The following is a 24587-nucleotide window of genomic DNA, read 5'->3' on the forward strand; positions in this document are numbered from 1 at the left end:
AGCCGAGAGAAAGATATCCTTTTGTATATTATGTATTTTTCAAAACATGTAGTACGAGTTTTTTATAGTCAATCGAGTGTTTTGGAATGCAAGAAGAAAAGGAAAATGGGACACCAAAAGTTACCTATTTTTTTTTTTTTTTTTTTGGCATTTCATTGGTAAATCGGAATACGACATTAAATTGTTTTTATTCATTTAAATTAAAAACTAATTTGTAGCTGTTATTTAGTTAAAACAACCGAGTAAAACTCTCGAAATACACAACTAGCGCCAGCTTTATAACATTGAGAACAAGCCAATAGTCACTAACAGATCCATTCTCCTTTATTATTTTTGTTTATACAAATCGAATAGATTGATATCCAGTTTGAAGCTTGTTTGCCAACCGAAATGCAAAACTTTGTTTTCTTTGAAATCTGTACTGTAAAGTTATTAATTTAATATTATTTAATTAATTTAAACATTTATTTATCGCATGAACACATTGAACAAATGATAATAATTTACAGAAATCAAATAAAACATAGATTAAACAAACAAAACAAGAATTTGTTTTAAAAATTATCTAAGCTCAAATCATCAATAATTAACAAAAGCAGATGGGGTTTACTTTACCCTTTGCATGTGATCTGCTTTGTTCTATATGTATTTTACATACATATAAATAAGATTATATGTGAGACAAATTCAAAACGTTGCAATTTATATTAAAGTTTGAAAAAGTCACACAATATCTCCGTTAAAGTTTTTTTTTTTGACTTCATCCGATGGTCACCCTATTTAAAATGCAAAATAGTTGAAAGGCTGGTCACATTGTTTAATACTCGATTAGTGTTCGTATTCGATAGATTGAATTAATTGTGCTGATATCAAATTGTTTGCCGCTTCCCTTCTAATAATTCTTTGAGCAGCCCTGGTAAATGTGAGCGTATGACGTCAAAAATTCTGCGCAGTTCAATTTGCGCACATATAGGCGCTACCTTGTAAAATTCATGCAATCATGCTCCTATGTCGGTGACTCTTTCGTGTGTGTTGGTGTTGCGTTAATAAAAAAGTGTAAATACTTAAGAAAATTTAAGAGTTGACAAAGCAAAAAAGTCACTACGGGCCGTGCATTAACGTTAACCGAACAATGCAAAATCAAATATGTTGTGAGTTTAAATCGAATATCAAAGCACCGACAAAAACCAGCAGCAGCAGCTAGTTGAGAAATACCAGAACCAACTTGCTAGGAATAGTTATCAAATTTTGGGTGTGTTTGTGTGGCGAGTAGATAAACAATGAAGTTATGGGCATAGGTGAAAAGAATGGCACATAATTGTTAAACAATTCGGCATACCAGAATCGACAATTTTCTGGCCAAAAATTTTTTCATGTTCGTTTTTGCCTCGCCCTCGCTCTGTGTGTATAGCAGTGCGCGTGTGTGTATAGAGGTGCGAGCGAAACAGCTATACAGCTACAGGGCACTATCTATCTATCCTATCAGTGATATCTGTATGCTTATTTGCATTTTGCACTTATGCTTATGCTGATGTGACCACATTTCAATTGTTAAATACTTGCATATCGTGTTTTATTTGTTCGCATTTGCATTCGCTGGCATATGACCATGCAATTGGCAACATTTGCCCAGCCAAATTTAGCGGTGACAACACTGTAGCGCACTGCTTGCCCAAGCAAACAGCATGTTTTGGCATTATTTAGCACATTTTGCAAACGAGCAGTAAATTCTATATTATTTTTTTTATTTTGTATAAAATGCAAAAGTAGCTCCCTTTTGTGGCATAAGAAGTTAGTGTTATTGTACCCGCATATCGCTTACGATATTAAAAAGCCACAAAGCCCGCGTCAGTGTACATTGAAATTTCACGGGGCATACGTTTTTTCTACATTAAAGTACATAATAGTTGCAGGCGAACTCTGGAGCAGGAGAACACTGACTGGTGGTTGGGTGGGGTGCGTGGGTGGACTTCACTGCGATTGCGACTGCGACGGCGACTGCGACTGCGAGTGCTGCTGCTGTTGCTCCATAGTATAAACGAAGTGTTTCCCAAGCTTACAATGAAAATGTTCTCTTTTTTCTTGCAGTTCCACTGCATACCGGAAAATAAACAAATACAAGAAGCATAAAGTATGCAGAAAATTAAATACAAAAGAAGCATTTAAGTGTTGCGTGTGAGAGAAAGAAACAAGAATACAGAAATTAAGCAAAGCTAGAAAAATTACCGTTCTGCTCGTCGTCATAAAAAGTTTTTGTTTAAATAACCAAATCTAACAAATCTTCGTTGCATTTAAATACAAGAAACTGGTCTATAAAATCAAACTAATCAAAAGCCGCAGACAGTGAAACAAAACGACAAGAATTGCAAAATAACAAAACTTGACCAGCAAATGCAACATTTAATAATCAATTAAAATACTTATATATATATATATATATATACAAACATGCAGATATAACCAACTACACACGTTCCTTAAAACTAATGTTTTCCAAACGCAACTAAATCAAACGATAACGATTCAAGAAGAAGAAAACCGACACGTCGTGAAGTAACGGAAACATCACCTCATAAGGCATAACCACATAGGAATATTACATACACACATACTACTTCACGCATAAGTTATATACATATACATACATATATATATATACACATATATATATATATTCAAAAACGACACCGATTTAAATAAGCTGCAGGGAAACAATACGAAAAACAAAACCAGAAAAGCAAAAATCGTTTTGTTTTTTTTTTTTTTTTAATTATTATTTAGTGCTAGTACATAAAACGACCACAGATTTATTTAATTAACAAGAAGAAGATCAAGAAAAGCAGAACGTTTGGATTTATCTCGTCATAAAGTGCATCGTCGTCGCAATTAGGTTTTTATTCATAAATGTCTCTCAGCAAAACACACAGCCGATAGCTTAATGCGTAAGTATTTGTTTATACTTGTATATATACATATGTGTGTGTGTGTGTGTGTGTGTGTGTGTATGTATGTATGTATATACACGCTCAAGTGTTTTGTTTTCACCCATTTCCCACAATTCACCCGTACTACCCTGAAGCTTACTTTCCACCCAGCGCAGTGGATGTTGCACCAACTCAAACTACTTGGATACTGGAGTACTTGCAAAATTATTTCAAATCGATTCAACACTTTATTTTTTGGCAGTGTATTTGCAGTCCGTTTGATTTCCGATGGAAAGCATCTTACAAAATTTCTCATATGATTCAGGAATCACATTCCGTCAGACAGCTGTGTGTGTATATATATATGTATATAGATAAATGATATAAATATAATTAATCTATGCCTTTGCCACTTGTTGCTCGGATTTTGAATATTATGCTACACTTAAATACGAATGATAAGAGCTATGAATAATAATGCGGATCTAGGTTCTCTATAACGCCAGTGACTAATGCCGACAATTAACCGAATGCAGTCAGCTATTATGATGCCCTCCTGGCCCCAAATGGGTGTGGGTGCCGGGCTGGGACTGGGGCTGGGTTTAGTTTTTGTTTGAGCAGGGAACTTGCGACAAACCTGTTGAAAATTTTATTTATTTGCTTGTGCGCGCTCTTGTGCTCTCCAGGTGAGAATGAGCTGGTGATCAACTGTGTGCATATATATACATGTATATGAACCTTTTTAACGACCTGCAGAAGCTACTAAAGTCTTATCAAGCTGGTACCAATTCTGGAGTTTATCTCAGATTCTTTATCGGACTAGTGCTACTGTTGTCTAGTGCGTCAGATAATCGCCTTACCCACTTATTCTCCGAGCTGACTTTGATTTATAAACTTCGCAATGCGTATGCACTTTAAAATACCCTACAACAATTGTTTGATTCAATTTAATCATCATTTACAAAAGGCCCATGTTGAGACGCTCTATCATATTTGCCCTTAAATATATATTGTACTCTTTTGTGCTAAACAAATGAATTTAGTTTTTTATGTTCTCAGTTTCCTAAAACCATTTAAATTGTTTACATGCTTAATAAGGTGCTGTGGGCGTTTTTGGAATGCCTCGCGAAATAGTTTTGGGTACAACTAATTGGTAATTTAATAATTTTTACCCACGTTTACACAAAAAAACACAACAGCTAGTGTAATCAGGCTCTTGTGTATATATAGTATGTCTAAACATTAAATATATAAGTATATGTATGTGCACTGATATGCACATATATTGCTCATATGTTTTTGTACAATTATGTATACACAAACCGCATTAATTTCTTCGTTGAAAAACCGCAAGTTATTCTAGAAACAGAAATGGAAATGCAATTTATGATGAATAATATCAATTCTATTATCCTTAAACAATGTTTCGAGTGAGAGAGAGAAAGAGAGAGACGATATTTAGAATTATAGTTAGCATTGTGCTGATCACTCGTTCAGCTAATGATCCCTTGTGGGAAACTGATTTAGCTTTGAGCAAGGCCAATATATGGAAACTAGAATTCGCACGAACTTGTTGATAGTTTTGTTTTTCGTCTATTTGGCAGGGGTTGATAATGGGCGCTTCCTCCCAAAACTGTTAAGGTACTGTTAATTGAATTTTCTGCTCTTGCCTTTATTCAAAAAAAAAAAAACAAAACAAAACAAAACAACAAATCAAATATTGTTCGTTAAAACTTAAACTGGCATAGTTAAAATATATAAAATAACATAAATTTTAATGAAATTTCTCTGCTTGCAGGTGTTTATGAACAGACGGAACACAACGCGAATCAGTTGAAGTCGTCGTGCTCGATGTGGTCATCGTATTTGTACTCGTCATTGTCAGAGAGATGCGCCAAAGTCTGTTTAGGAAGATAGTCAACTGAGTACTGAGTACTACAAACGGAACAGAATAAACCCCCGCACAACACACACAGGCACACACACACACACGCACACAGCACACGCAACAAGAGAATCCTTTGAAGGAAGCAAGCCATAGCCAAAGAGAGCCTGAGTGTCGTAGAGAACAGCGAGCAACGCCAAAGTACAAATGCTCACGAGCAACTGAGTAAATCGAAATTAAAAGCAAAAACATTCAACAATTTATGTAGCACAAACTTAGAGAGCAAGAAAGCACTAAACGGGATTCGGCTAAAACAAAACAATCTGAGAAACAGCAACACCAAAAACAATTAATTAACTTGAAGCAAGTGGAGGGGGAAAACTACTTTACTATAGAAAACAGGATAAGCCCTACAATCCAACTGAAAGATTTACTCACGTCACGGAGCGTGGTAAAGGCTCGGCAGAACGCGTAAGCGTCCTTTAATCCAGTTAGCATGGAGTGCTGTTTATCGGAAGAGGCCAAGGAACAAAAGCGGATCAATCAGGAAATCGAGAAACAGCTGCGGCGCGACAAGCGAGATGCACGCCGTGAACTTAAACTGCTCCTGCTGGGTGAGTATTGCCCGACCAGATTGGTTGCCCAAAGCAACCATCATCAATCTGCCAGGAGGAGTCCAGCAAAACAGCCTTGACCCATTAATGTAAATGCTTGTGCCTTTGTTGGCTGCACTCCTGGCCCATCGGGGCGCATTGCCCTGTGCTGTGTGGCTTCAATTAGTATGCAAAATTGTATTACTGATACGATGCACATACTATGTACACAGTTTATGTGTGTAATATATTGTGTGATTGAATTTCACTCGCACTCCGCAGCCCGCACTTAATGCAATTGCAATTTATTGCCGCTGTTTGGTATCGCCACATTTTTGCTAATTAGTAGAGTGCTCCTCTATCTGCCGCGATTGAGGTGCGGTCTTGTGGCAGGTTTGGTTGCTTCGCTATGCTCAAATACTAATGCCACACTTGCTTCTTTCCTGATATGCGCAGGCACGGGCGAGTCCGGCAAATCAACGTTCATCAAACAGATGCGTATTATCCATGGCAGCGGGTACTCGGACGATGACAAACGCGGCTACATTAAGCTGGTGTTCCAAAATATATTCATGGCCATGCAGTCCATGATCAAAGCCATGGATATGCTCAAAATATCATATGGTGTTGGCGAGCACAATGTGAGTACTATTAAAGAAGAAAAAAATAACAAAGATTTATATGAAATGTATTAATTTAATTCCCATTTGCTTTGCAGGCACTCGCCGATCTGGTGATGAGCATTGACTATGAAACAGTCACAACATTTGAGGATCCATATTTGAATGCCATAAAAACGCTGTGGTCCGATGTTGGCATACAGGAATGCTACGATCGCCGAAGAGAATATCAGTTGACAGATTCCGCTAAATAGTGAGTTCATTGTTGGACATGGATATATATCCATCGCTCGATGATCGAGCATAGCAAATGAGACAGCAGTTCGCACATTGACGATATTCTTTTAATTAAGGAATAACTTTGATATATACTAAATACGATTTTATTCTTATATATGTATTATGTATAGTTATCTGATGGATCTCGATCGTGTGGCTCAACCTGATTATTTACCCACTGAGCAAGACATTTTAAGAGTTCGTGTGCCGACAACGGGGATCATTGAGTATCCCTTTGACTTAGAAGAGATCAGATTTAGGTAGCTACATTGACTCCAATGTTATTGATTTGCATGTGTCTACTATGTTCTTTGGTTTTTGGTTAATTGTTTATTCGTTTAATTGTTTCCTTTCTAACCAGCACAATTTGTGGAATTTGTCTAAACATATGTATATCATTTAATATAAGTACGATTAGTTTTCAACAAAAAGATCTATGAATGGTTATCGGTTATTCTTAAGCATAAACTCAATCAGGCTGACAGCATTTAGCAGCGGACTGTTTTTACATTGACGAACAAACAGATTGAAAATTCTATTATAAATCTTCCTAAATAAAAATCTTCCAATTAGCTACCTTGACAATATTGAGCGCCTAGGGCAGCCTGATTATTTGCCCAGTGAGCAGGATATATTGCGATCCCGTTGTCCGACAACTGGAATAAATGACTATAGCTTTCCATTGCCTCCACTTGTATTTAGGTATATGTCTATCAATCGCATTTATCTCAACATACATACATAATCAGCTTAAATTTTGAGCAAATCAGCCTGAACTAAAGCAACAACTAGTTAACCAATTTATGTGATTAACAACAACATTCCAATCATATCTCTGTGCATATCATTTGATTTCTTCACGTACTATATAGCTTTTAGTTTAGCTTCTTGGCTTACTTAATCACTCACATAATTTGGCATTGTCTTTAGTTAACCAAGTTCATTATTTATTGCCTTATTAATGCATATTTGCTATATCCAGAATGGTGGATGTCGGCGGTCAGCGTTCGGAGCGAAGAAAGTGGATTCATTGCTTTGAGAATGTTACCTCAATAATATTTTTGGTAGCGCTATCTGAATACGATCAGATCTTGTTTGAATCTGATAATGAGGTAAGTTTAATTGAAATTCTTAATTGGTTATTTCAGTTTACAATTATCTTGAATTTATTGCAGAACCGCATGGAGGAATCAAAAGCTTTATTTAGAACTATTATTACATACCCGTGGTTCCAAAATTCATCAGTTATTCTATTCCTTAACAAGAAAGATTTGTTAGAGGAGAAAATCATGTATTCGCATTTGGTGGACTATTTTCCTGAATACGATGGTACGTACTCTTCGTTTCTCATAATATTTACCACAAGTAATCCCCTTAGATCTATTGCTAATGCTAGTTTTGTAGTTGTGCTAGTTGTAAACTATTTTTCCCATTTTTATTGCTAACAGGTCCACAGCGAGATGCAATAGCAGCCCGTGAATTCATACTGCGCATGTTTGTAGACTTAAATCCAGATTCCGAAAAGATTATCTATTCTCATTTCACCTGTGCTACAGGTAAGTAACGCTTCCTTGTTGGGTGTATATAGCGAGATTGCTTTTGCTGACATTTAACTATTGTAAATACCTCGCGTTAGACCTTTGATCACGATTTGCTTTTGTTGCTCGCCTGCTCAAATCTAGTCGCTAACCAGGCTTTTTTCTTTTGGGTGTTTTGGGTGAAAAGTTACTAAAAACAAATGAGATATTTTAGATACCAGAAACTGCAGCCTCGTGTTCGCCGCTGTGAAAGATACGATCTTGCGATTACTACTAAAAGATATAAAATAAACGACTCACACACTACCCCCAATTATAATGGAATATCGATTGAGAAGCCAACCTATATACATATATAAAAACCTATATAAATTAATTTCATGCCTTACTTTTTGTATGCTTTTATTTGATTCTTAATGATAAAATATAGAGTAAAATCTAATTGTTTATAATTATTGTTTCTCATTATTATGATTATTATTATTATTCCTAAACTACACTTAGTTTTAATGAGATTCGACTGAAGTTAGGAACTCGAAATGAATGTGAATTAATTGGTAATGGCTACAATGACAATTAGATCCATAATTTATGTTGGCCCTTTTGAATGTGACTAAAACAAAGATTTCTTTTTGTTCTCTTCTTTAGATACTGAAAATATAAGGTTTGTGTTTGCAGCTGTAAAGGATACAATTCTGCAATCCAATCTTAAGGAATACAATTTGGTCTAAACTGGATTTGGATCAGAAAACTATTTTTGTGATTTTTATTATACATATATATATATATACAAAATGTATATGTATGTACACACACACACATATATATATATATATATAAATATATATATAATCTTATATATATGCGTTTATATATATACAAATATATAAACATTCATAATTCCTTTTTCGCATATTAATATAAAAACAAAACAAAGAAAGAAAGAATAAAACAAATGTTTGCCGAAGATTAAGCGTAAATTAGGCCCAAACACAAGTTTCTTAAATTTTAACATCAGCAGAAAATTGTAGAATTATACTTAAACTGATGGAAAAAGCAAAACAAGTATAATAATGATGATAATGCGATCGCTATATACATTTTAATTTGTGTGGAATTATAAAATAAAAGAAAAACAAAAAAAAAAAACATCTGATACCAAGTACGAGTAAAGTAAAAATAATATTTAAAATTCATTATTATAGAACTTTTGTAATAAAATTGATAGAAAACATGAGAAAAAAAAAACCAAGATAAGAAAACAAAAAACTATAATTTAATCAAAAGCTTGAAAGGAACAACAAATGGAAACAATTTTTGCCGTACTGAAGCATCAACATTTTACAGAAACCAACAACAAAATGCAACTTATAAACAAATAGTAATTTTGCATAAACAATAAATGTTAGAACTTTCTCATAATCACTTAAAAATCACAACAAATCCTGTAAACTTAAGAAAGATGAAAAAACAACAACAACAACAAAAACAATTGAATCGCAGATATAATATTGTATTTTTTATTAAGCTAAAAGCGTAAATATTGCAACTATTGTTTACTGAAATATTAATATACTACATACGTGTATATACATACATTGCATACATACAGACAAAAACAAACATGCATACATACACAGATAACTATGTAATGTTTAATTAATTAATTCATTTGTATTGCGAGAAAGAATCATTCAAATGTAAATTACAAATCCTAATGCTAATACACGCACACAGACACACAAAATGGGAAACGATTATCAACACGATGATTAAGTACTATATAACGTAATAATGAAAACAAAAACAAAATTGAAAAAAAGGTAACAAACGCATTTGCCTTGTACAAATGACGGCCAGATTACATCTAACTATAATTAATGAAACACGTCTGTTTGTCAAACGTTTTCATAGCCGCAGCATAACTATATTTAGCTACAGTAACAACAACAGCAACAGTCATAATCATCAATATTTAAACTAATTAATGCCTATATGTTATACATACATACAACTACATAAGAACCTACTATCAGATGCAGCTAATCTTGATGCCATCAACAAATTTTCCATAAACTGAAACAAATTTAAAAATAATTTAAAAAAATAAAAAACAAAAAATACTATAAAGATAAAACAAAAACTATGATTATAAATTAAATTGTTAACAATTGTAACATTTCGAAGGAGAACATTTTGTAAGGAATGTAGCTTGATTTTTTTCAAATAATATTTTTAATATACTTATATATTAATTATTATTTTGTTAGTCTGTTTTGCTTATGTTATAGACAATGTTTTGTTTTTGTTTTTAAATTTTAGTTTAATTTAATCTACAGCTATAGAATGTTAGTAAAGCAACAAAACGAAGCGCACACACACAAGCAGAAAACAAAAAAAGTTAATAAAAATAAATCAAATAAAACATAAACAACACCAACAAAACAAAACTATTTATGTAAAAATTCAAATAACACAATTTTTCTCTATGTATGTGGTCAAAAATGAAATGAAAAACACAAACCACACATACATACACACATACATGCATACATGTATATGTAAAATAAATATGAATCAAACAATGTTTTTCATAATTTTATATATCTAGAACTGTTTTGTAGAGAGAAACATTTGGTTTACCACTTGAACTTATCAGTCAAGCGATCGGGCGAGGGGTAAACGAAATGCAGAGCATGGTAAATAATTGTTTTTTATTTTTGTTATTAAATCCTTATTATTATATCCGACTGTTTATTCTATTATTAATTTCTGCTGCTTTGTCAGTTAAACGTCCTTTGCTGGGTAACTCTTTAATCTCAACACACAGTTTTGCTATTCGGAAAAGATAAAAGCAACTTTCCTATTTCAAATATATAGGATTATATATAACACATTTTCGTAACCTCATTTACATATACTTGTAATCGGCATCAATATCCATTTAACATTAACAACCGTACAACTCCGCCGTATAATTGTAATACCAATACGCATCTAGAATATAAGTAAGATTCAACAGTGTGTTGTATAAAGCTTTAATCCACGTAAACCGAAGATGTAGTAAATGAAATGAATAACAAAATTTTTACAATTAATAAATTGATGAATTGATTAGCTTTTAAAAAGCTTGATTAAGTCAATAAATGTGTATTTATATAAGGCAAAAACATATGCGTACCGAATTTTTCGTTGTTTACAAGAAGAAGATGATGCAAAATACATAAGATGCGAAATGCTCGGCTAGCCGAAATTAGAAACCCGATCAGAACAAAAGTTTTGAAAAGATTGCCAATAAAAAGTGTCTACAGATATTAAAGATCCTAAAGTTGGTATGTGCTCTAAAGGGGTTTTTGCAAGGATAACTCATAACGGAACCAAAAACTAATAAAAAAAAAAAAAACAACAAAAAACAACCGAACTAAAAGAAATACAAGCAGTTTAGTTCTTATATAAAATGAAACAAATGCTAGCGACTCCTTTGGGTCGAAGGTCTTACAAGGGTTCAAGCCGAGACGCTGTACATTTTGTATTAGCATTACATACACACACACACACACAGACACACATACATATACTTATATAGTTTTCCGTCCAATGAAGTGCATCGGTGAGCAGAGAAAAGTCTCCAGTATTTTGGTTGACATTGACCACATTCATTTCGCAGGCAAATCCTTAGAGAACGAGCTGAATATCCTTATTTGGGAGCATACCAAATATGCTATAGTTCCATATTGTTAATTGATATCACTCTTTGGTTCAATAATAATGTATGTGTATAAGAAATTTGGGTTTGGAAAACAATTTGGCGGTTTCAACGAGAGAAGTTTTTATGTTTTTGGCAAAAGCTAAATTTGTAATTTTGAACTTAACGCATATGCATATGTATGTAGTCTACATAAACTAACATACCATATTTATAATGAAAAAGAAAAGAAAACAAAAAAAATCAAATACAGAAAACCAACATACATGAGAGTAAAAAAAAAAATTTGGTTTAGTTAGCGTTTTGTGCCTTCTAGTGCTCATTAAATCCATGAAGAAGACCCTGGCAGAAACATTAAAATACAATTTACGTATATAAAAAACAAATATGGCACAAAAAACAATATATATATATATATATATATATATATATATATATATATATAAGATGGTATATTATGTTTGATATTTGCTTTGATATATGATTTGTGATTTTTGTTTGCCATTATTTTGTTCATCTTCATCTTTTCAGATAAAGCATATGTATGTGATCCATTGATTGTTTTTTTTTTTTGTTAGATGGATTAGTTGGCTGTTTTAAGTTTGTCAAGTTTTTGCAATTTGTATGTAAATATTTAGCTTAAAACAAGCTCAAAATGAAGCTATAATAAATGAGCAAGAGTTTGATATAAAATGAAAAATGATCTACTTAAGTATATAATAAATATACATACCCGTATATGTTAAAGTATGTACAAGTATTTTGTATTTTTATATACAAAATTCAAGAACTGCAGGCAAATGGAACATGCAAGCATCTGAATACGTCTCAATTGTATAATGTTTGTATTCTTGTTTAAACTAAAGCCGAAAATCCAAAAGAAAAACAACAAAGAAACAATAGAAATTTTTGAACGAATCGAAATCAATTCAAAATTCGTGTGTGAGAAAAACCAACAAAATGGAAAAAAAAAACAACAAAAGTAATGAAATTATCTGAGTTTAGCTTAGTATTTACTAACGTACTTATGTGTATGTATTTATGAGTTGTTGGGTATCTCGATAAATGGGTTATTTTTTGCTGGGTAGTCATACTTATATACTTATATGCATATGGAATAGAGACCATATTTCATACAATGCTTGAAAAGCTACAAAACTAATTAAATACATAATTATAAAAACAACAACAACAAAAACCACAACAAGAGTCTCTCCCTTTGACGTTGAAATTATTTAAAACTAAGCTACAAAAAAAAAAAAAAATTAATATCTAGAAAAGAAAAACGAAAGAAGGAAAAAAGAAAAAAAAACCAAAATTATGATTATAATATTCCACATCTTTAGGCTACTTTATAAACTTTATATTGTAAATGCGATAGGAGGGGGCTGTCAGGCTGAGTTTGGTCTGACATGATATGAAGATGATGATGACGATGATGATTTTGATGAATGGGAAATATTTTTAACGTACATATTTCTACATACATATAAAACATAAGTGCATACATACATATATAAATCGAGAAGCTAAACCCTTAAACCCCCATACCCCCCCACCACATAAAAACTGCATGCTTAGCTTAAGTCTTGAGGTAAAAGCACGTCCTTAAATAAGTACGTACACACACACACACACACACACCTGCTTACACACACAGATACAGCCACACACATACAGCAATATTCAGATGTATATTCAAGTGTTTCATTGAGTGCAAGATTTTCAACTTGTAGCATTTGAATTGATTGACTTTTTTATGGAAATTTACACAACAACAAAGTGTGGGATTTGTGCACTCAATGAAAATTGCATATATGCATGCATGTGTGCGTGCGTGTGTGCTAGTGTGCGTGCGTGTGTGTGCGTGTTTCTACACATTTGTCATAGAAATCATATTAAAAAAAAAAGAAGATACACGTACTAGACAAAGAATTGATTGTATTGAGGTGGCAATGGTAACTAAGAAATTTTTTAGATAATTAAAAACAAAAACCAAAAAAAAAAAAAACAAACAAAAGAAAAAGTATCTATGTACACCTAAATATATATATATATATTAAAAATAAAAAAAAAATCCAAAAACAACATAATATAAATAAAAATATATTAAAAATAAAAGTGATTTTTCTTTTAGAGCTTTTAAAAACAACTGCTGTCGGGATTTCCTGCAAGTACATTGAAACTTGGCTGAGGTTTGTCGGTGTATGCGTGTGTGTATCTGTGTGTGTTTTCTATGTACTTGTCTACGCTAACAATTGGATTAACAAAGCCTCAATATAAGACTAAAATCAGCAGCATACTAGCCCCAAAAAGAGACAGACAAGGGTATGACACATCAGACTGAACCAAGGACAGAGACAGGGCACCTTTGGAGGCCATAGTTGATGGCTTAAAAAATCTAAGAAACTTACTTTAAAAGTTTGGAATATTAGTATATCTAATAAGAATGGTTTTTAGTTAGCTAAATTATTATTTTTTATGTCTTTAGTTATATAATCTATCTTTATCTCTATTCAATATTCCTCTTGAGTTTAAACAACAAATCAAATAACATATATATAACTTGGCATAGGGCCTGGTCTAATCACACCTGCTCGCATATTCCTATATAGTTCTTTATGTGTCTACAGTGTTCTCTTCTATGTACTGTTTAAGGGCTCGAGGGACGGAAGTGTGTCGGGTCTTCCGCTAGTCCCAAGCCGAGAAGCCGTATAGTTACCAAAATCAGCTTTCTTGCTTTGAACTTGGGCATGGGCACGGGCACGTTTCCTGAATCTGTTTCCACCTGCTGCACGAACTGTGGATCGGCCCAATGTCGTGCCCATAAACCTATATACTACCTGGTGTGGCTGTAGTTGCGGTGCATGCGCCTTGACTGCCTTCGCCAGTGTCAAAGCCACGGCCAGTGCCTCCGTCGGCCAAATATGAAATGTTCACGGCAAATAGAGAACACAACGTTTCGGACTCTCGTCGGGCTAACAACTTTGAGAATTGTTTTTTTACCTTCTCGGAATACAAACTGTATATCCACACATAAATCAACAAGAATATACTCGGTAAAACTACAAAATTCGCAACTGAGTCTAACTAGAGGATAAATTATAACAACAGGATAAGCTCTCGACCAACAGAATTAGGCACGTCACGGAGCGTCCCTTAAGCCAGTTAGCATGGAGTGCTTGTTATCGGAAGAGGCCAAGGAGCAAAAGCGGATCAATCAGGAAATCGAGAAACAGCTGCGGCGCGACAAGCGAGATGCACGCCGTGAACTTAAACTGCTCCTACTGGGTGAGTCTCATATGCATCCACTTAGCCGGACTTAAAAACGAAAGAAACATTCAAGAACTTGAACCCATTATGCATTCAAATGGTTTGCCTCCCCAACGAAGCCATTTGGATGCGCCGCCAAGGGGGTTGCTTAAAATATACCCATATCTAAATATATTTTCCATTTAGTGGCAGTCTCTGTCTCAGTATTTGCATGTGAATCTGTTCCAAGCTTCGATTTTCGATTTTAATATGTTTCCCAGGTACTGGTGAATCGGGAAAGTCAACTTTCATCAAACAGATGCGTATTATCCATGGCAGCGGCTACTCGGACGATGACAAACGCGGCTACATCAAACTGGTCTACCAAAACATATTCATGGCCATGCAGTCCATGATCAAGGCCATGGATATGCTCAAAATAGAATATGGTGGTGCAGAGATTCGCGTAAGCACTAAACATAATTAAGACATTGAAAGGATACAGAATCGAATCATATTTTAGGAATATGCTGAGCTGGTGATGAGCATTGACTATGAATCGGTTACAAGGTTCGAGGATCCATATTTGAATGGCATCAAATGTCTGTGGGCCGATGCTGGCATCCAGGAGTGCTACGATCGCCGAAGAGAATATCAGCTGACAGATTCAGCCAAATAGTGAGTATTTATTTATTATCTATTATAAATAAAGCTCAACTATAATCTGCCATTAAGCTATCTGAGCGATTTGGAGCGAATTGAACAGGCTGATTATTTGCCCACGGAGCAGGATATTTTGCGTGCTCGTGTGCCCACAACTGGAATACTGGAGTATCCATTCGATCTGGATGGCATTGTATTCAGGTTTCGCTCTTTGATTTATTTATAATTCATGTTTTACCTGTACAACATTTTCAAATACTTATAGAATGGTGGATGTTGGCGGTCAGCGTTCGGAGCGAAGAAAGTGGATTCATTGCTTTGAGAATGTGACCTCGATTATATTTTTGGTCGCGCTATCTGAATACGATCAGATCTTGTTTGAATCTGATAATGAGGTAGGTTTAATTACAATTTTTTATGCTGCTCCCGTTAACAATTATCTTGAAATTATTGCAGAACCGCATGGAGGAATCAAAAGCTTTGTTTTGCACTATTATTACATATCCGTGGTTCCAAAACTCATCGATTATTCTCTTTCTAAACAAGAAAGATTTGTTAGAGGAGAAAATCATGATTTCGCATATGGTCGACTATTTTCCAGAATTTGATGGTGAGCTTCTGTTCGTTCTGTACTTTTATTTTTTTTGCTAAGCTTAGCGATAAATTATTGTCGGCAGGTCCAAAACAAGACCATGCAGCGGCAAAACAGTTTGTGTTGAAAAAATACTTGGCCTGCAATCCCGATCCAGAGCGTCAATGTTATTCGCATTTCACAACAGCCACAGGTTCAGTTCTAAACTAAATCTTGTTTATCTTGCTTTACAATGCTCTGCCTTAGATCTTGTTGTTTCTGCTTAGTTGCAGCTGATGTATTGCTAACTGTGATTTAATGCTGAATGATATTAATTATACTCTGTTTGATATTGACAAACAGATACCGAAAACATCAAACTTGTGTTCTGCGCTGTCAAAGATACAATTATGCAAAATGCACTTAAGGAATTCAATTTGGGTTAACTGTATTCCGACGTGGAATTTCTTAGAAAAAACGATCGTTAGCAACAGAGTGCCTTCCTAAACATATGATCTACTGTTTGTTTTGTGAAATGTATTTGCAAATAAATTCCAATTTTAAATAAATATTTAAGCGTCACTCCTTAGGTGTAAAATTGTTTATTTCAAACTTATGTTTTATATCTAAGCTAAGATTTAAATTTAACACTTTTCACATTTCTTGTAGCTCGACTAACACGTAATAACCTTTCCTTTTTAAATTGTAAAAATTAACTATCACAATGAAATAAGTTTTTTCTTTTTCTTTTTTTTTTTGACAATTCATTTAAATAGACGGCATTGCTGAGCAGTGGCCAAAAAACTTAACATTTGAAAACAAAACGAAAGTTAAACACGATTTAAGTATCACATGCACATTCAGAGTTCGAGACAACAACTCAAATAAAATAATAAACATAAAAAATTCAATAGCTAAAAAAAATATTGGTTCGCCTGTATGTAATTTTGGCACTGATTGCAAAGTCGCTGCATTTTTAGATGACTACAAAGTCGCTTAGGTTACGCTCCGGTTGCACCATGCTCGCAGGCATAAGCTGCACCAACTTGTTGAAGAGATATGCGCGACGGTTTTGAAGCTCACACGTGGCTTCGGTGCGCGCACGTTTGGTGCACGACGATCCGCTGGGACTAGATGCAGTCTCTGATATGCCGGAAGTTGCCAAGCTCTCATTTGACTCCAGCGAGATGTTTTCAGCAGCACCTAGCCCAACGTTTTCTTTAATTTCAACTGAAAAGCAAAAAGGTCAGTTACCCAGTTATGGTAAGGGATTTATAGACACCTACCCTTGGTAGTCGCAGATGTTCCTGTACCGAATCTTTCACTTTCAGCGCACAACTCAGGCGTAGCACTGGGACTCTGCGCAGAGTCTTGGCCCTTGTCGTGTGACTTGAAGAGAAGGGAAGCTAACTTATGGAACTGTGTAAAAGTGTTAGGTGTTAACAATTTTGAGCTCTAACAGAATTTAATTGCACTCACGTTATTCACTTGATCCGAATCGGTGTGATCTATAACGTCAGAAATGTTATGTCTCAAATACTCCATCGCCTTCAATGGATCTGAGCGTGCCATTTCCTCATAGCGCAGCTTACGCACCAAAAAGCGGCAATGCTTCAACACCTCCTCGCGTTTGGGCCTGTAATAAGTAGTTAGATGAGTATTTAAAAGTATATAAAAGCCAGCAAAAGAGTACTTTTCCAATTGTAGCAGCCAGAAGTCATCCAAGCGCAGTTGCTGGTACTGGAATATGCCTGGATTGCCACCAAAGAGATAATGGGTCTTGGCCAGTTCATCGTAGACTAACTGATGGGCATATCGTGGGCATGGCTCCAGTACACCATCGCCTTTGCTGGCACCCAAAAAGTTGGCCTTATTAATGGAGTTCACATCCTGTGCGTTATGCCGGCAGTAATAGATGCGTGACCATTTATGGGTGCGCAATGAATAGACCCAAAATGAATTTGAAGCATCTCCATGATGAACGTCGCGTCTGTCCTTTACCTTGTTCAGGCTCTAAGGGATAAACAATATATATTATGGATTGAATCATTGGGAAAGTTCTATCACATACTGAGAATACATATATTTCATCGCGATCACAATCAATGGTAGCGCGGAGCGTGTAACCCGATGATGGCTCAAATTTTGCCTCCGTGCTGGCTGTGTTCCCGAGATATGAATTCTCCTTGTTCATCAGTGAAATGGCCTGCGAATCCACATCGTAAGTAAGTAGCTCATCGAGATCCTCTTTTCCACGCTGACCCCCGTAAATGTAAAGCTTTCGTTGTTTCTGCCAAATCACATAGTTTTAAATGTAACTCAATTTAAGGTCGTATTTAATTACATTATGAAACACCATGCAATGGGTTATGCGCGACTTAATCGACATAACATCCGCCTGAGAAGCGCTCGCATGATGACAGTCTACGAGTATCTGCGTCCAGGTGTTTGTCGCAATATGATACGAAAATAGACCAGAGTATTCTGGTTCAGTCGATGACGTGGGGCTGCGCGGCGTCAAAATTTTGCCACCGAACACATAAATTGTCCGCTTGTCGGCATCGATGCACATCTGGTGATCGTACACAAGCTGTGGTCCACCCACTTGGCTGGTATCATCACAAATTTGCATCCAGGTGCGGGCACGTGTGTCGTACAAGTAAAAGTCACTCTTGATGTAGTCGCTGGTACGTATTGAGTTGTCCAAATAGCGGCCGAGCATAAAAATATTCTCACTGATTGGATCAAAGATAATTTTGTGACAGGAACGCGGAGTTGGTCCATTAGACGACTCGGAACGCTCGCAGAGCAGGGTCCATTCGTCAAGTTCTATGTTGTATACCCACAAGTCGCTGAGATCTTGGTAGCCATCCCAACCACCATATAAATAGATAAGACGTTTTTTGGCATCGACCACCAGTTGATGGCCACCACGGTTACCAGGTTTTATCTCGCTTTCAGTGTATTTCATATGCCAGGTGTGCTTATAGTCCTGCTTGTTCAAATACTCATCCATTAGGCCCTCATCAATGCATTCCGCAATAAAACGCTCCGCACGCTCAAAGTCACCTTGCACCACCTGCAGCAAGAAGGTATTATTAATAAATTTGATACAATTTGATTGCTATAAATATATATAACCAAGTATTTGTGTAATTCACTAATGAGTGGATGCTCCAGTCGCACATTTGTCTGCTCCTGCAACGCCCCAAAGGCCTCCATATAACCCTGCTGACGGAAGTGCTTCAGGCACAGTTTAATAATCTCAGTTTCGCGCAGCGTATTGTAGTTCTTCATGCGCGCACATGTGTACATGGGATCGTCCTGGCCATGGAGCTCAATATACCAGATGCTGAAATTGAAGGATGGTCCCCAAGACAACAATGGCACGATTTTCAGGTAGAGTATGGGCAGATTCTCAGCGCCATCCTCAGTCATGCAGCGCAGTTTGAATACTTCAGGTACATTATCGTTTTTAAGACCACTGCAAATAATCATTTTCATATTAGACTCAGTATCTGTACGGGGGCTATGGTTACCTACGCTTCGAGCAGCAGCACCATGTGCTCATCTTCCAATCCACCATAAACACGAAATTTCTTGATATTGCATACGTGCGATTTCTCAAATTTACCAAACTTGATCTTCTGCACAATGGCGGGTCTTCGGAGTTTCAATGTGAGAAACTGTGGTGGGCTGTTCGTATAGGCGGACCAGCGAGAGGTTTGATCGTTTGGGCAATCGACGAGTACGTTTCTGTAATTCGTATATGAAAACAAACTGTAAAAATACCCACATCGTTGACAGTAGCGACAGCTGCGCAGTTTACAACAACAATTACGAAATGCAACTTTGATATGATATGGGCGGGACGCGTCTTCTATGTATATGCATAGGCACCCATACATACGCACATGTGCATATGCATGTATGTATGCGCATTTACAGCTACAGGAACAAAGCCTCTGACTTACTCAGGCAAATAGTTTGGCGAATAGCTGGAGTAACGGTATATCCCGAAACTTAGACGTTCGGAGAGCGTAAAGGGCTTCTGGGTATTTGGGCCGGGCACAACGGGCACAGCACCATACGAAATTGCCAGTGAGCCATTAGAGCTGTCCGTGGGGCTCGATGTGGTAGTCGTGGAGGCAGACATCCTTGCTTACACTTGAACACTTGTAGTGCAATTAATATTATTTACAGTTTACAGCTTAGTTCTACTGCCGGCAAGCCAAAATACGAAAGAAAAACAATTATCGTGCACCACTAAACTTTTTTTTATGGCATTCACACATAAACGCCAACAAAGTACGCAAACTGGCAGCCAATGTGAATGCTCCACACTTAACGAATGAGCTTCCAAACTTAACGATGTTCATTTTAAGCTGTTATAAGCTGCGATAAGATAAAAAACAATTTAAATGTTCTATTAACTTTTGCAATGGGTTTGGTATATTATTGACTGTAAATAACCTAACCACTTTTGTTTTATTTTTAGCGAAAATTATCTCTCTATTCGAATTTAAAGCTCTAATTACCTATCATTATGTGTAATTATATTTATATTAAGTTGTGTTTGGGAACCAATTGCGTGTTTCATTTCTTCATTTGTGTACAGAATGTCAAAGGGCATGTTAATACATTTTTTAAAGCTATTCATATTTATTGTGATCTCTTGCGTATGTTATATGAAAATATTACCAGAAATCAAAGAGATAATCTATAAATAGTAATATTTACAGAACTATGCTGAAGGAGTGTATTACAAAATTAAAAATATTGAATGCAAAGCAAACCGAAGTCATTTTGAAAATATTTCATGTATTCTGAAGCCCATTAATTGGACGCGGTCCATATTAAATATGGACGGTGATATAATTGGAAACTTGACAAATGCTTTTGTAAGTACAGTTGTCATTTTATTCTCCATCGGGTTTCAAAATATAATCATGCCTATTTGAATTCTTTAGTTATTTGTGGAGACATTTTATCGAGACCATACGAATCTTTATAAGCCATTTATTTTTAAGTTTAAATATAATATCTGTCAACTGCTTGATAAACGAAAACCCAGTAACTTTTTGGAGAGATATGCATTGCTCCATTTAAAATCCCTAACCAACATTAATCACAGTTGCCCATATTCGGTGAGTTTACAATATCATTACTTTTGGATTGATATTATTTACATATGTATTTTAGGGACATTTGTTCGCTCGTAACTTCCATTTGGATGAACTTTCATTGCCACCGCTCCCTCTCCAGGAATACAAAATCATTTTTAACTTTACGCAAAATAATCCTTCGATTAATTTAGCAATCATATTGCTGTATTTCGAAGCACGGGAAGACTATCATAAGAGAACCAGACCTGCTCGTTTCTAATTGCTAAGTTAATCTTTTGTAATTTTATTTTAACTGTATAAGTACCTACTAATATATGTTACATCAGTTATTTGCTGGTTACAGGGTAAATTAAGTCGAGCAATCGCAGACTAGAGTACTTTTCTAGGTTAAGGAGCAGAAATAACTATACTTATCGATATATCGTTATCGAGACGCAGCGATTCGCTCATCTCTAGATAAAGCGTTGCATGGCATTTTTCTATCGTTTTATATTTACGTTCATTCTTGCATTTCTCGCCGTTCTACATAAATAAGTTTGTACCCGAGTTTTAAGTTCCTGTTAAATTTAAAAATGTCTTTTGATGCTATACCTAAAGATCTGCGAGGCCTACGCGCATGTTTGGTTTGCTCCCTTGTTAAGGTACGTATTAATCATTAGCCGCATGCACAGTTCATTTTAAACAATATTTTTTAGACCTTCGATCAATTTGAGACTGATGGCTGTGAAAACTGCGAGGAGTTCCTGCGCATGAAGAATAACAAGGACAATGTCTATGATCACACGAGTAACAATTTTGATGGCATCATCGCACTGACAACACCTAACGATTCCTGGGTGGCAAAATGGCAACGACTTGGTAAGACTTTGTCCAAAGTGTGTGTGTAATTAAATAATCCATGCATCTCCCCGCTTTAGTACGCTTTACGCGCGGCATCTATGCAATCTCCGTATCGGGCACACTGCCACAGTCGACTCTGCGCGATATGAAAAATCGAGGAATCGTATACAAGACAAGGGACAGAAGTCAGCGCTAGGAGTGGTGTATGTTAGCGTACAAATATGTAGTTTATTTTAAGTAATAACAAAGTACCACGAGTACGTACATCTAGAATAAAATACAGATTTAAGAGAAGCTGCTATCAATCATCCAAGGAGCTCACACGCAGTCCAACGCCGCCTGCTGTGGTCACATGCACACCAAAGCCAGCCGCCTCCAGCTCCTCCTTTAGCTTCCAGTAGACCTCGTTGCACTCGTAGTTATCGGGCAGCAAAACAATAGCATATCCACCAGCACCGGCGCCGGTCAATTTGGAAAAGAAGCCACGCTTGAAGGCAATCGTAAATATTTGCTCCAGTTTCGGATGTGAGACGCCAATCGCCTTCAACAGATCGTTGTTTATTTGAAAGAGACGCTCGAGTTTCTCAAACTTTTGGCTGTCATCCTGCGCATTGCCAAAACTCTCGTACAGCGGCACTGCGGAGTTGACCAGCTGCTCGCACGCCTGCCAAATGGCCTCAATGAGCTGCGGAAACTCCTCAGCCAAGTGACGCACTTTAGCAACAATGTCAGCGGTGCTGCGACTGACCCGGCTGTCCACAAGCAAAATGTTGAGCGGCTTCTGTATTCGCAGCGATTGAAAGCCCTGACCCTTGACGAAACGCAGAATACCGCCGTAGGTGCAAACTGTGTTATCCACGCCGGAGGGTGTGCCGTGATTCACGCGTTCCGATTCATAGGCCCAATGCGAAATCAAAGCCAAGTTTTCATCTTGCAAATAGCTGGTTTTATCGAAATGGCCCGCCAATATGAGAAAAGCGGCAGCCAAGGCAGCGCCATAGGAGGCCGAGCTGCCCAGGCCAGCGCCCACATTCAGCTCGGTGTCGACGTGAACCTGGAAACCAGATTGCAGTGTCAACGTGGGTTGATTGGGTGCCGTGAGCACAGCGCCTGCCAGCAGATAATAAACGGATATAAAAGCGCGCTGTGTGTGTTGTTTGGGTGTGCTGCCCACGCTACGTTCCAGCTGCTTGGCCACTTCTGCGCGCACCTCCTCCATTAGCTTCGCAGTGCTCTCCAGCTTGTCGCCAGGATATTTGCTGCGGAAGTTGACCAAAAATGCATTGAACTCGCTGAGTTCTATTTCTAGGGTGCAGTTGAGCGCCTCCAGCTGAAAGCTGGCCACCTGGCTGCCCGCTTGGGTGCGCATCTGAAGTTTGGTGCCCAGGCCCACAACGGCGGCCAGTGCGGGCTTCTGATAAACAACGGCATGCTCGCCATGTAGTATCACCTTGCCAGGAGCGTGCACCTGGAACTTAAGCATTGTTGTTGCTATGTGCGGTGTTTCTGTTAACCGCAATTTTATCTTTGATCGGGATATTTGAATTTCTAATGGAGGGCGCAGCAGTTTATGCAAAATGGCGTCAAGCACGGTTCACTCGAGATCAGATTCTCGCTTTATTTGTATTATGTATGTTTGGCTGAGTTTTTATGTAATGTTACGAGTAGTTTGCGTTTTTATTGTAGCTCCGTTCATCGGCTGTTTCCCTTTCACTTTCTTTGTTCAACTGTTTTTGGGTTTTGACTGGCAAGCGTTTGTCTGACGTTGGCTGGTTGGTTCGGTCACACACACACACACACACGCACACATATGCAGGTATGTACAGGTTTTGGGCTCCACAGTTTAGCAACAGGTTACGGTTATTGCTTCTCTTGCTGTTGCACTTTCTCCCACTCTGCGGGCGTGTATGATTTTTGCGAGAAAGCGTGTATTTCCTTTAGTTCCTCGGCGAGCGTTGTGTTAACTCTTAAATTAAATGCATAATATTTATTACAAATATTTTGTTATTTTAATGTGAGCGAATTACAGTCTGTGCTTTTGCAGGAGTGCTTTTCCCTCGAATGCTTTAGAGACGATGACAGCGCTGAATTTGCCACCACATCCATCGGAGTCGTCTGAAACATGCACGTACGTTGCCTCGAGTTTATCTTTCAGCTTGTCTTCCAAATACTTTGCGGTGTATTTACTCATATTTATTATATTTTATTATTATTTTCTTTTAACAACCAAACTAAGGGAAATGCTGCAGTGGGTAGCGGCAAATTATCGATATAAGAAGATTGCTAATGAGGTTTGACATACGTCACAGAAAATAAAGATGGGATGTTAATATTCACTAAAAAAATAATATAATCACTATTAAAATAATAAACATAGGTTAAAATGAACCGGTTTCTAATAGTTCATGGAGGTAGTCATATATTATTTGTTTATTATACATCTACATAATTGGTGACGTCACAAGCGCGAAATGATTTTTTGACTACCTCCCTATCGTTCTGTAGAAAGTATCGTCTATACGGTGCTATTCTGGACAGCTATCGATTATTTGTAAAACATCAAGATATCGAAATTCTCTCATTCCTAATA

General features: G+C 36.5%; 7 protein-coding genes across 12 annotated transcripts; 4 read left to right on the plus strand and 3 right to left on the minus strand.

Annotated features, from left to right (window-relative positions):
* Positions 1 to 1013: 1013 nt before the first annotated feature.
* On the plus strand, positions 1014 to 8643 carry LOC115760611 (G protein alpha q subunit). 5 transcript variants are annotated; one of them, XM_030702059.1, is made up of 10 exons: positions 1014 to 1151; positions 2089 to 2942; positions 4723 to 5423; positions 5859 to 6043; positions 6121 to 6275; positions 6433 to 6561; positions 7284 to 7413; positions 7477 to 7630; positions 7750 to 7857; positions 8488 to 8643. In XM_030702059.1, the coding sequence occupies exons 3-10, from the start codon at positions 5306 to 5308 to the stop codon at positions 8568 to 8570; spliced, it is 1062 nt and encodes a 353-aa protein (XP_030557919.1). In that variant the 5' UTR covers positions 1014 to 1151; positions 2089 to 2942; positions 4723 to 5305; the 3' UTR covers positions 8571 to 8643. The 5 variants fall into 5 exon arrangements, with proteins under 5 accessions (XP_030557919.1, XP_030557921.1, XP_030557920.1 ...); XM_030702061.1 differs by lacking the exon at positions 1014 to 1151 and adding an exon at positions 6875 to 7003 and having other exon boundaries at positions 1771 to 2942; XM_030702058.1 differs by lacking the exon at positions 1014 to 1151 and adding an exon at positions 1777 to 1847 and having other exon boundaries at positions 1908 to 2942.
* Positions 8644 to 14489: 5846 nt separating this feature from the next.
* On the plus strand, positions 14490 to 16603 carry LOC115760795 (G protein alpha q subunit). Its single transcript, XM_030702290.1, has 8 exons — positions 14490 to 14836; positions 15079 to 15263; positions 15321 to 15475; positions 15533 to 15661; positions 15726 to 15855; positions 15917 to 16070; positions 16138 to 16245; positions 16395 to 16603. Exons 1-8 carry the CDS (start codon positions 14719 to 14721, stop codon positions 16475 to 16477), a joined length of 1062 nt encoding a protein of 353 aa, XP_030558150.1. The 5' UTR covers positions 14490 to 14718; the 3' UTR covers positions 16478 to 16603.
* A 25-nt stretch (positions 16604 to 16628) lies between these two features.
* LOC115760794 (muskelin) lies at positions 16629 to 20296 on the minus strand. The gene is made up of 9 exons (XM_030702289.1): positions 20006 to 20296; positions 19575 to 19787; positions 19173 to 19515; positions 18376 to 19110; positions 18103 to 18321; positions 17725 to 18044; positions 17511 to 17667; positions 17318 to 17450; positions 16629 to 17261 (listed from the first exon to the last, which is right to left on the minus strand). Exons 1-9 carry the CDS (start codon positions 20185 to 20187, stop codon positions 17008 to 17010), a joined length of 2556 nt encoding a protein of 851 aa, XP_030558149.1. The 5' UTR covers positions 20188 to 20296; the 3' UTR covers positions 16629 to 17007.
* A 235-nt stretch (positions 20297 to 20531) lies between these two features.
* On the plus strand, positions 20532 to 21531 carry LOC115760496. Of its 2 annotated transcripts, XM_030701847.1 has the most exons (4): positions 20532 to 20710; positions 20774 to 20932; positions 21002 to 21178; positions 21234 to 21531. In XM_030701847.1, the coding sequence occupies exons 1-4, from the start codon at positions 20651 to 20653 to the stop codon at positions 21414 to 21416; spliced, it is 579 nt and encodes a 192-aa protein (XP_030557707.1). In that variant the 5' UTR covers positions 20532 to 20650; the 3' UTR covers positions 21417 to 21531. The 2 variants fall into 2 exon arrangements, with proteins under 2 accessions (XP_030557707.1, XP_030557708.1); XM_030701848.1 differs by having other exon boundaries at positions 20535 to 20932.
* Positions 21532 to 21656: 125 nt separating this feature from the next.
* LOC115760498 (transcription elongation factor SPT4) lies at positions 21657 to 22291 on the plus strand. Its single transcript, XM_030701849.1, has 3 exons — positions 21657 to 21798; positions 21853 to 22015; positions 22075 to 22291. The coding sequence occupies exons 1-3, from the start codon at positions 21730 to 21732 to the stop codon at positions 22191 to 22193; spliced, it is 351 nt and encodes a 116-aa protein (XP_030557709.1). The 5' UTR covers positions 21657 to 21729; the 3' UTR covers positions 22194 to 22291.
* LOC115760493 (mevalonate kinase) lies at positions 22204 to 23496 on the minus strand. Its single transcript, XM_030701844.1, has one exon. It carries the CDS (start codon positions 23478 to 23480, stop codon positions 22299 to 22301), a length of 1182 nt encoding a protein of 393 aa, XP_030557704.1. The 5' UTR covers positions 23481 to 23496; the 3' UTR covers positions 22204 to 22298.
* A 25-nt stretch (positions 23497 to 23521) lies between these two features.
* Positions 23522 to 24256, minus strand: LOC115760499 (uncharacterized bolA-like protein C8C9.11). The gene is made up of 2 exons (XM_030701850.1): positions 24025 to 24256; positions 23522 to 23963 (listed from the first exon to the last, which is right to left on the minus strand). The coding sequence occupies exons 1-2, from the start codon at positions 24186 to 24188 to the stop codon at positions 23858 to 23860; spliced, it is 270 nt and encodes an 89-aa protein (XP_030557710.1). The 5' UTR covers positions 24189 to 24256; the 3' UTR covers positions 23522 to 23857.
* Positions 24257 to 24587: the final 331 nt, after the last annotated feature.

The sequence above is a fragment of the Drosophila novamexicana genome, unplaced genomic scaffold, assembly GCF_003285875.2.
Source record: "Drosophila novamexicana strain 15010-1031.04,08,12 unplaced genomic scaffold, DnovRS2.1 tig00000462-arrow-pilon, whole genome shotgun sequence".
Taxonomy (NCBI): Eukaryota; Metazoa; Arthropoda; class Insecta; order Diptera; family Drosophilidae; genus Drosophila; species Drosophila novamexicana.